This window comes from Corvus hawaiiensis, chromosome 22 (assembly GCF_020740725.1).
Source record: "Corvus hawaiiensis isolate bCorHaw1 chromosome 22, bCorHaw1.pri.cur, whole genome shotgun sequence".
Taxonomy (NCBI): Eukaryota; Metazoa; Chordata; class Aves; order Passeriformes; family Corvidae; genus Corvus; species Corvus hawaiiensis.
Window position 1 is genome coordinate 717,087 of NC_063234.1, and position 11,549 is coordinate 728,635.

At 43.1% G+C, this 11,549-nt stretch overlaps 1 protein-coding gene across 21 annotated transcripts in view; it reads right to left on the minus strand.

Annotated features, from left to right (window-relative positions):
* The window catches only part of KIF1B (kinesin family member 1B), an 82,499-nt gene extending 72,853 nt beyond the window's left edge, over window positions 1-9,646 (minus strand). For 8 of the 21 annotated variants that reach the window (XM_048326055.1, XM_048326061.1, XM_048326069.1 and 5 more), the window contains exons 1-2: window positions 9,384-9,642; window positions 4,254-4,435 (exon numbers count right to left, since the gene is read on the minus strand). In XM_048326055.1, coding sequence (XP_048182012.1) covers window positions 4,254-4,359 — 106 coding nt within the window. In that variant the 5' untranslated portion in view covers window positions 4,360-4,435; window positions 9,384-9,642. Of the gene's footprint in view, window positions 1-4,253; window positions 4,436-9,383 lie in introns of all 21 variants that reach the window. The other 13 variants (XM_048326067.1, XM_048326066.1, XM_048326065.1 and 10 more) reach the window with 3 other exon arrangements.
* Window positions 9,647-11,549: the final 1,903 nt, after the last annotated feature.

Consider the following 11,549-nt stretch of genomic DNA (forward strand, 5'->3'; position numbering starts at 1 on the left):
TTTATATTTGTTACGTTTCAAAAGCCCATACAAGAATGAGCACAAGAACTACTGACACACAAAACACTCTTAGATCTACAGGTCAGCTTTCATGTATTACACTGCAGAATCTTTTTCCCACTCACCACAAAAACAGCAATTAATTAACTGGACAGGAATAAATAATTAATACATTGTGGGCATGATGCATTAGTGTAAATATTTCTGAACAAAAATTGGAAAAAGCAGAAGTTAAAACATATTCAATCAAGATATGCTGAAAACCATTATTTATACTTTAACTATTAATTTTAAAAAGCCACTTGTGAGTTTGGCCACAATAAGCCACCTAATCACTAATTTAAAGAACATGCTCTTCAGAACAGAACTCCGAACAGAAACAGCATTTCGGTCTACTAAATTCACTTGCTTAGCAGGTGCTTTTGAAAACAAAGCTTATGTTTCTTAGGATGCTTTCTAAGAGATAATTATTAAAAAAGATGGCCTTTTCTGAAATCAGTCCCACTCAGTTACTGTTTTGATGGAGTTTTTTCATTACTAATTTGATGATGACATTACCTCTCCTTTGGAAAGTAGTTTGCATTCCTTAAATAAAGGAATTTTACAGCTTCTAATTTGTCCTGTCTCTAAGAATTCCTCCATTACCTTCTCTTCTCCTACCCCCACTTCTCCTGTGTCCACTGAAGAACTTCTGGCAGTATCATTCAAATGGATCCCATCTGCAATTAGATATGATCCAAGCAGCACAGGCCTTCTGCCAAATTCCAGCCCCTTAATGCAGTCAGCACATGTGACTTCAGCTGAACTGCAGAATCTCAGTTTTGCAACGTGTATTTAAGACAAAGACTGACAATTTAAGTGCACGATGCTGTATTACTGCAGATCAATACCTTTCCAAGCATACAGGAAAAAAATAATAGTTTTGTCATCATGTAGAGCAGGCAAAAAAAAAAAAAAGAAAAAAAAAAAAAAAAAAGAGATAGGTTTCAAGTACTGATTTCAAAATTCCCACATTTTGCATCCTTCCAGCAGAAAAACAGAAGTCCCAATTACTCACAGTGTCCTTAACATTATGGGTTAAAGATCTTAGTACAAATTCTCTTTTTCTGAGATTAAGACATATATAGAACTGTATTCAGCTGCACTGTCATTTTTAAACAGTGAGAAATTATAAAGACAGAGACCTACTATGAATCTTGATTAAAGGTCTTGATCTTCTAGGAGGAAATTACATTAAAGCCAGATAGGATAACAAGTAAATTCTGTAGGAGTGCACAAGCAAATTATGTTGTTTTGCTTCTCAGGCAAAGGACTGTGTAATGAAATTGAGTATAAGCTTTCTAACCCAGAGGGACGTTTAGCTTTGCTGGCAAGCACCCTGTGAATGACAGGCAATCCCCAAAGCCATAAAGAGCCAAATTCACACAAAAACTGTTGAACAAAAGCAGAATGTCAGGCAAGAACCCTGGTGGCATTCTGACTTCAAGAACCTACTTTGTTATGTATGTCAAAAAACACTCCTTTTTTCAATATTCATCTAAAAGGATTTATAAATAAAGTACATCTGTCATATACTTAATTATTTGTATTTTTATACTGCTTTCCTTAACATAATCCTGAGCACTTTGCCTCAGTTTCACTATAATGCAGTAGTCTCTGCCAATACATTTGCAAAACTTAGACTTGGACAAAGTTTAAATGCGGGACCCACAAAGGATCTGTAAAATAGCTTGGCCAATCAATACATACAGAATTAAAGTTCAAGTAACAGTCAAGATCACTTCTTAGCTGTCAGACTTCACGCTGTCTCATCAATCCAGTATCACAACCGTCCATTAGGCTTGAATTCCGAGATAAGGGAACTTTAACTGTCTTGGAGGCTTAAAATAGTTACTACTCAAGAGAAACACCATCCTCTCCAGTTTGCCTTCTGTCAACTTGATCAGTGCGGAAATGAAAAAACAACCTTCTCAGAGGCAAGTTATCTAAGCCTTGATCTCTTCACTGGCACATTTGAAGGTGTGAAGCAGGAAATCCTTAGTCAAGAATTACTATTGAATTCCCTTTATTTTCAAATTGCTGCATCAGATATGAGTCTCAGATACACTAATTTCACTTTATGTGCTCAGCTTTTAGTCAGCAAATAATGAGGAGCTCAATAATGTAACTGTGGGGCTGCAAAAAACTGAGCATCATGAAAACAAAAGAATCTTTGGCAGAATGGCACTTATGTCCCCCAAACCTAACACGTAGCCTAAAAGCATACCAGCTGAAGAATTTCAGCTGGAAGTTATGTGTGTCAGAAAACTTTGTTAAGGAGATTCTTTGGAGAAAAGACTTCTGCTGGTTTTTTTCCCACCAAACAAAACAATGCCTTATTCATATCCTTTATTATACAATCCTCTTCTGTTCAAACTATTCCTCTGCCCATTGCTTTCTTGTATTTCCCCTCTAAGAGGGAAATACAGGGAAAAATATCCCACAGATTGTAACAATGTTTAACTATTGCAACTGATGATTCCTTTCTACAGTCCGTAATGGCCCCAATGACTTAAGCCGGACCATCTGTCACACCACCCAGCTTGATCAGAGCCATAGCATTCAAATAAAAGGCTGCAGATTAGAACATTTCAGAGTACAAAATACAGCAAAAGAAGTCATTTCTGTAAAGGAATTTCCAATTAGATAAATTGGAAGTATTTTTCTCCTTTTGATAGCTGATGTAGTTTCTTGGAAACATGTCCCTGTAGTGCAGCTCCAGCATTCAGAAACAGAACCAGTGTCTGGCCTACACCACAGCCCCAACTCCGACAAACAAACTGCCAGCGACTGACTGGTCACCCTCCTTGTTGCACCACAACTGAGGTGTTTCCACAGGCTCCTGGAATTCAAACATCTTAAGCATCCAAAATTATTGCTGTGATGATTGCAGCAAGAAAAGCTATTACAGAGGTACCCGGTGGTGCTGCTGGAGTCCAGAGCTTGGTGGAATTTCCATAACAAATGTCCTCTAATGAAGTCTACAGTTCTTCCATTCTACACTGGGATCCAGCGATGGGATACAAGCATATGTTCTACATGAGAGAACTTCAAACCCTTCCCACCCCTACTTTAAATGGAAATTTTGAAATCCAACCCCAAAAAAGTTTCTTTGGGTAGTATTTCACATAAGGTCTGAAGACAAGAATTTTCTCCACTAAAACACAAGCTCTCTTCTCTATGACACCTCTCTTCCAATGAAACCATAAACACTCTATATAATTTAAGTGACCACAACCAGGACTTAAATTCCATTGCAGAAGAACAAGCAGGCTGACGTACAACCCTGGCTAAAAAAAAAGGGAGAGGCCTGTATGAAACCTCCTTTGTGTTAACAAGCATGAGTAAACACTCAAGTAATCAGACAGTGAAATAACTCAGTGCTCTTGGAGGGTTGCTTCCTACAGCTGCAGACAAGACGGCTCTACTTGATTACCTAACAATGAAAAACTCCCCCAAGAAGAGCAGTTTATGGGCAGAGCTGTTGGTCTGCAGATGAGGAACGCCATCCCCTCAAATGCTGTCAATACTGTCTTGACCTCAAGTATGAAAAACAACCAACCAAACAAGCAAAAAAGGTGTGCCCACATTCAGTTTCCCACAGAACAGTGTTCTCCAAATTAGACCCACAACCATTATTTAGGAAGCCTAACACTTCTAATTGGTTAGAAAAGAAGATGATTTTATGTAGTCTGTTATTTTGCTGTCATTTAGACATCTGCTCTGGAAAGCATAAAACTTGATACCCTTTTCATCTCAGCTTTCTCACCCAAATTATGTTCTTAACCAAAAGCACATACTACAGAATAAGCACACCAAGAACTAAAGTACCAGATCCAAGCAGGACTTATACCCCCACAATTATCACGTGGTGGTCTGCAATGTATCCCTGAATCTGTCAAGCCACATGATATTCCCACACACTGAAGTTAACAAAAAGGTTTTCACTTTAGAACTCCAATCTTTCTGTAGAATTTTCAGATCAGCAGAAGCAAACACCATGAACAACTGTATAAAAATCAAGATACTTGTGATTTAGACTTTCTACTCACATTCAGAGATAATCTAGTTTGTAATGACAGCCTCAGAAAAGCAGAAGAAGATTAATTCTAGATGATACCATGTACACAGTTCTCAGTCCAACAGAATAAAATATTTAAGTAGGAAGGCTGGGAACAGAGAAAGACTCCCTTACAAGATTAAAATAAACTTACTGGTTGAATTGCCTTGCATCTGGATGATACATTTGGACTCTTTGCTGGTTTCTCGGGAATTGAAAGGCCGGACCCGAACAGCCACCTTCACTGAAGCCCCCGACATCCTGGCTGCTTGCAATACAGTCAAGGAACTGGAAGGGGTCAAGAGCCTTTCAAGTTATCCTTCCTGTTGGTGTTTTCTAAGGAGAAAAATATCATTTAGTTATTTACAGGTACTGCATTCAAGATGGTGATAAAATTAGGAAGGTTCAAAGTTACTTGATAAATGCAATTTCTGCTCCCTCCCTTCCCCCCAAAAGGTGTCACTTCAAAGCCAGAACTGGAAATACACTTACCAGCACCTGTTCACCATCTCCCTAGTCAATAGTTTCTGTCACCTGAAGCAGTTCTTTTGAAGTGTACAAATACTTGTTTTCATTACTTGATTTTCTTCCAGAAAGTAAGGATGCCAATACCAAAATAAATATCTGGTTGCAACATGTGTTAAGCTTAACCTAACAAAGATAATTTTAGCAGCAAAGACAGAGCTACTTAAATTTCATCATGAGGCAATGACCATATACCCCATATCCAGGTTCTCTCACTGCCAATCCTTGCTGCCACAATGCTTTAGCAATAATATTAAAACTAACACATGTGTCATGGGCCACAGCACTCCGACTTTCAATACATATGACTCCAGAGAAAAGGGTGTACCCTTAAAGAGCCCCTTGCAGTCCTGGGAAAGTCCTCTTCTCAAAGGAAATAACAACTCATCAACTACTTGTATATCTACTGATTAAAGGACACACTCTAAGGAAGAAGAGGAAATCAAGAATTACTGCCTTCAGGGTAAATATTACTATCTATGTTCAGGCAAATGTCCACCATTAAATTCATCTCCATTATCAAAATGCTTGTTCAAATCTAAATGATGGAGCACTTTCATTGCAGGAAACTATCCCTGACACCCACTATCCAAACTTCAAAGCATGTCTGGGACAGTGTTGGAATGTAGGGTTAAAAAAGACTGGTTTTATCGTATTGGTGTCAACCAGCCTTTTCCATTAGAAGAAAGTTTTTCAGTTGGTCCACAACTGAGAAGTTTAACTTGCTGCCACAGGATACGGTCAGTACTGAAGTCTAACAGCCTCGAAAAGCAGTAAGATTCGAAGAATAAGCCTTGCTAAAAAGCTCCTACCCTTGGCTAGGAAAGCCTCCATGGCACAGAAACACAGAACCTGGAAAACCATAGTGAGAAAACTATTTATGTTTGATTTATCCTTCTATCCTAGATATCTACTATGGCCACTGCTGAAGAGAGGATTCAGAGCTGGATTAATCCTCAGTCTGACTCAACACAGCCATTTCTATCTGGAACCTGACTTACCCAGGGCAGAACTCAACTCGGCTTAACCATGCACCCAGAAATCCTGACATCTTTTCTGGTTATCAACACACCACATAGCCAACGAAATGCTCACTTCAGGGTTGTGATCACAGAAGTACAAAACTTACTAGCAGGTCTAAAGGAGAAGCATTTCAGCTCTGAAATAAGTTCTACACTCGGTAAAACTATTTAAACATGCTTAATTCAACTTATGACACATCTTCCCACAGTACAAGAAGTCTTTAATAAAACTAAAAAACTTCATTAATGCCATCACATGGTGAAGGCAGAAATTAAATTACTCCCCCAAGTAGAAGCAATTTAAAGCATTCCTTACTTTCACAGGTACCTGAGGTATTTCATCAGACTAGAAGAATGTCTTTAGGAGCAAGCCAACTGAATCTCAATGTCACTGGTACAGCAAACTGGTTGAGCAATGATTAATGACACAGCCACACCACCAGCTCAGCGTTAATATGGAATTTTAAGAAGCTTCACTAAAATCTTGCACATAGAATAGAGCAGAAAACTACTGGGAATGAATTCACACGATGTTCTGGGTTGTCCTAGAGACTGCTTCATTCCCTCTTGCTCAGAGGTGCATACTTCTGTGTGGAACAAAGCATCAAACACAGAGCTTCATTATGAACTTCTTCCCTCCAGGATCCACCCTGTGGATTTTGGCTCTCCCTCCCTAACAGGACCCTTGCATAAGTACCTGAGCCTTCACACCACAGCCAAGTGACAAGACTAATCCCGACACAACCCAGAACTATTATCCAACTGACCCTGAATATTGCTCTTCGAAACAGGAATGGTACTATACATGGCCCCTCAGCATCCCGTTTATGAAATACCATTTAATAATCTGTCACGTGCAAAACATCCATTTTTATCAAGTTCACAGTGACACAATTTACTTTGTCCAATATGTTCTTATAATATTGTTTACAAAATGTAGGGGGTTTGTTTTCCCTTCTTACTGTAGGGTCCCACAAAGAATTTTTTTCTGATGTTTGCATAAAAACACCTCTCAGAACACTGCATTAATTTCTGCAGACAACAACTATATCTGGGAAGTTGGCAAACAGAGGGTGGGATGAAAAAATCATCTACTTTAAAAAAAAAAAAAAAAAAAGTATATATATGTATAAAAAAAATGCTCTCAAGTACCTCTAAACATCATATTCACAGTAAGAAAGCATGAAAATCACACCTCCAGAGACTCCATATGCACTAGCTAAATGACAGACTTGTTTGAAACACAACTGTGAAGAGATTCTCACAGAAGAGGTCACAAAATCACCAGCAACATGAAAATTTAACTGCTGGACTTCTGCAATTACCAATTTTTCCAACCCTAACTTTTGTGCTGATGGAAAATTAAATGTGGTATAATTTTAAATCTCATTTGTTCTCAACTCTGCTATTTTTCATAGCTGAAGTAAGCAAAATACCTACTTGTACTTGCACATGGATTTCAGGTGTTTTGAATATCAATTCCCTATGCAAGATTTAATTTTCATTAATAAGAAAATTAACCAAAACCAATATAATTTGCCAAGCTTTCCATACATTTAAGCTGTTGGGGTTTTGAGGTTTCTTACCAGTAACTTTAACTGGTCGTAACACTTCATAAAGGCAGCGTTGCCCCCATCACACAGACTGGTAAAATAAGGCAAAATGAGCCCCAAGTTACACAGCATCACAGATAATAAATTGCAACTGGTTTTTCAGGATTCACATTAACCAGTAGTATCACTTCCTACTACAAAATGCTGACTACAGAGTGGAAACATAACTTGAAAAAGAGAAAACCAAAATACATAATACAGTCCGTGGTACAGATTTAGAAGAACAATATTCATAAAAGACAACTTTTTTAAAATGTTCATTATAGGCTTAGAAGGCTGCCATCCATGCTAGAATGAATCATCCCCCTAATGTCTTGGAAGGAGTCTACTAGCTGTGTCTCTTTTAATGCTCAGTCTGCATGAATCCAGTCAGGAACCAAGAAGGCAACTGTGTGTGTGAGTCTTCGAGGCGATCTACCACTGGCTCCAGAACAGGTGGTAGATGACATTTGAGTTGATTAGTGAGCTTCATCAGCAAAAAGCAAATCCTACATTCTAGTTTTACACTTATTTTAAACTAAAGATACCCACCCTGCAAGTCACACACCAATATTTTAATATTAAAGTGTGTCATTAAAAAAATCATCTAAATACCTTGTTTGTTTACTGGTATTCAAGCTGACAAACCCAACTGTGTTGATCAATCACCCTTCATAGGCTCAACTAGATCTGGACTTTCACAAAAATATTTGAAGAAACACGAAGACTTGAATACTTGGATGTATTTGAAAGTTTTGGCAAACCAGTTTTTAAGCAGTGTCAAAATACAAACATATTGCTATTTTTTAAAGTAAAGTTACAAGCAGAGCAGGGATTTAGACTCAAATTATTATTTATACATTCAGAGAAGTCTGCAACAAGTTCAAAGTGGTTACAAAACAATGTTCAAAATCTGTATCTCTGCATTCAAATAAAAAAAACCCCAAACCCACCACACATCACAAATAAAGAAGAATCACTTTTATTTAAGACAACCGGTCACTGTGTCATATTTGTGTATCACAGAATGTGCTAACTTTTAAACCAAAAAAACTGCTCGTAACTTAATCAGTGCAAGAGCTCTAAAGAAATAAAACAAGGACAGAGATTAGCACACGGAACGTTGGCAAAACAGCTGTTCGGGGCAGCAGGGGTTTCTGAACAAGGGGCCCCCAGCAGAGCCAATTTTAGGTGCCGCATGAGGCTCAGGCAGTGCTGACAGTGTGATCCCTCAGCTGAACTCACACACACGCTCTGCTATATCTGTACCAGGTGGAGATGCCAGATCGAACAGTGCTGCAGAACTTGGCGAAGCACTGAAACCTGATCACATGCACACATGGCTATTTACCAACACTGGATTGTGCAACAGCAAAAAGAACTGAGCTAAGGAGCTGGAAGCGAAATATCCTTTAGAATTTGGTATGAACGTGTTCACATTCCGGAAAACCGACATAAATTCGCCATCTGCTTCTGGCGAATTCCGCGGGCGCAAGCGCTGCCCCCGCTCCGCCGGTGCCGCCGGGCCCGCCGCCCGCCCGAGCGCCAGGATTGTCAGCTCATCCTCCCAACATGGCTGCCCCGGGAGCCGCGCCGAGCCAGCCGGGCCCGGGCCCGCCGCACAGGGCGGGACGCCTCCCTGAGAACCCTCTCCTGCCACAATCCCGGCTAGCCGAAGGGCTGTCCCCCCGACCCCCAACAAGCGGCTGTCGCCTCCGCCTAATCCGAACTGGAAAGGGGGAGAAGGACGGCGGAACGCGGCACGGCGGGCGGCATCCAGCCGATGGAAAGGCCGGGCAGCGACCGCGCGGGGAAAAAAGAAGGAAGGAGAGGAAGGGAAGGAAGAAAGGGAAGGGAGGGAAGAGTCCCGGGGGATGAGGAGATGGCATCGGCCAGATGACAAGGCCGAACGGGGCCCCACGCCCTTGCGCCGCTGCCCTGGCAGCTCCAGAGCATCCAGTGCTTTGCCTCCATCCATCCAGCCATCCATCCCCCCGCTCCCGGCCTCAGCCCTCCGCGGGGCCCCACAGATGCGTACGGCAGCACCGCCGCCTCCCCCTCCGCATTACGGCATCGCCCACCCACCCCCGCCCCGCTCCGACCCCCCTCTGCCAGCGCAGAGCTCCCTCAGCGCAGCCCCCTCACCTGGCGCGGGGTGTCCGCAGGACGCGGGCGGTGCGGGGTCAGCAGCCGGCGGGGCAGCGCAGCGAGAACCCGGCCATCCCCATCGTCGTCCCCACCGAGGCCGGGAGACCCCCCCCCCCACCACCGCTGCCGGGAATGGAGCGGGAAGGGCGAGGGAGGGAAGGAGGGAGGGGAGAAAGGGGAGGGAAGAGAGCGAAGCCGCGCCGGGAGGAACGGGGGCCGCGCTCGCCCAGCGCCGCTCCCGCACTGACGGACCGCGGGCCGCGCGCCCGCCCCACGGGGGGAGCGCCCCCCGCTCCACCAATGGCCGCGCGCCGCCCCGCCCCCTCAGCACAGCCCGCCAATGGCGCGGCGCAGAGCCCGCGTGCTCCCGCCCCCGCCCTGTCAATCACAGCCGGCTGCTCCGCGAGCGCCTCCTGGCGGTGCCCGGTCCCAGCGGCACCGCCCTCCGAGCCGGTCCCTCCGCCGCGCAGCGGGGGCGCGCGGAGGCGGCCCCTCGCCAGCCCCAGCCAATCATAACCCGCGATGCAAATCGCGTCCGGCTGCCCGGAGCCTATCAGGAGCGGCGGCAGCCGGCGGCCGCAGCACCGCCCCGCCGCGGTGTGTCCGTGCGCGCCCCGCGGCGGCGCCCGCGTCCCCCGGGCCGTGAGGGGAGATGGGCGCTGGTGGCGAGCACAAAGCACGGACACCGAGTGATGTGCGGGGAAAACGGGCACTCGTGCTAAAAAAGGCTGGGATACAGCGTAATGTGCGCGGCTTGTGGGCGGCCGCGGCTCGAGAGGCCGGGCAGGTGCGCTCCCGCTGTCGGAACGCGGTGTCTGAGGTAGCGAATTCCCCAGCTCCCGACCCAGTGTGATTCAGTGGGATTTGGAATCCTAAACTAGGCCTAAGGGTGATAGCTCGGAGGGGAGGGATTAGTTATCCTTCCTCCCTCTCTTCAAAACGTTTCTTGAGCAGCCCGAGTTATTTTTTTAGACCTCATAATGTGTATTTAGGAAAATGATTCAATTTAGTCAATGATGCTGTATTAACTCTCATACTTTCAATAATTTCATGCATATTCTCATAGCAAAATGTTATTTTTGTGGCAATAATTCAGATTTAAATTCCTCCTTATCATTAGTAACTTGGTAATTTCGGCTGTTAGAAACTTGCTCATGTTGAAGCTTATAAGCGTCTTAAAGAAAATCATGTTACGTGAGATGCCTTAATTACATATATTTAGTACACCATGATATACAAATTGCATTTAAGACGTTGAGAACATTCAGGACCTGAGATTTCTAGTTTCAGAACAAGGTTTATTTCTGTTCACAGCCTCCTGGCTATTAGCTATGTTAATCTCTACTGCGTTGCTTATGTTCCCCTTAAGGCTCAGATTTTTGGGAGAAATAGTTATTTTTTACTTTGTGTGGTGGAAAGTGATTATTCCCCCTTGCCAGTCTCATCTGCAGTTATGACAACAAATGTAGAAGCCAAAGAATACATGGCTGAACAGGAGGCTTAGGGAAATATTGCAGCAGAAACAACAAATCAAAAATAGGTGGCTTTCCTATGTCCTAGAAAATACCATTATTTGAACTTTGGAACACTTCCTATTGATGGGACAGATGATTTAATGGTGATTTTAGTGTGGTGTAACTGTGCTAACTTCTTCCTAGATCTATGCAGAATTAGGTCAGCTATTCTCTGCAAAGAAAAGGGCAAGAACACCTCAAAAAAACCCAAACCAGGTTCAAAATCTGCAAATTGCCCGGATACTGGGTGCATGCTGTAACCCCCCACGGCAACAGACACTGTGATTAATTTTACTTCGGCAAAGTTTGTGTAGTGTCTCCTAGGAACAGCAGTTCCTGCATCAGTCTAATGCCCAAGTTTGGGGAGTGCTCACGCAGAACAGCTCCCGCATGTTAATTCTGTTGTTGGTCAGAGAGTCTTGAAAAAGCCTGCTAGAAACACTGCGAGAATATCAAGTTACGTGACGGAAAACAGTAAGGTATAGAATTCAGCATTTTAGCTCAGTTTAATTAGAATGGTCTTCTCAAGATCATTTTTGAAAGCCAGATATCCTTGAGTAATTCAGAATTATCAAAAAATATCCTCAAGTGGAATTCCACTGTATTGTTCTGTGAATCCTGTTTTAAAAAAATTTGAGTCTATTTCCTT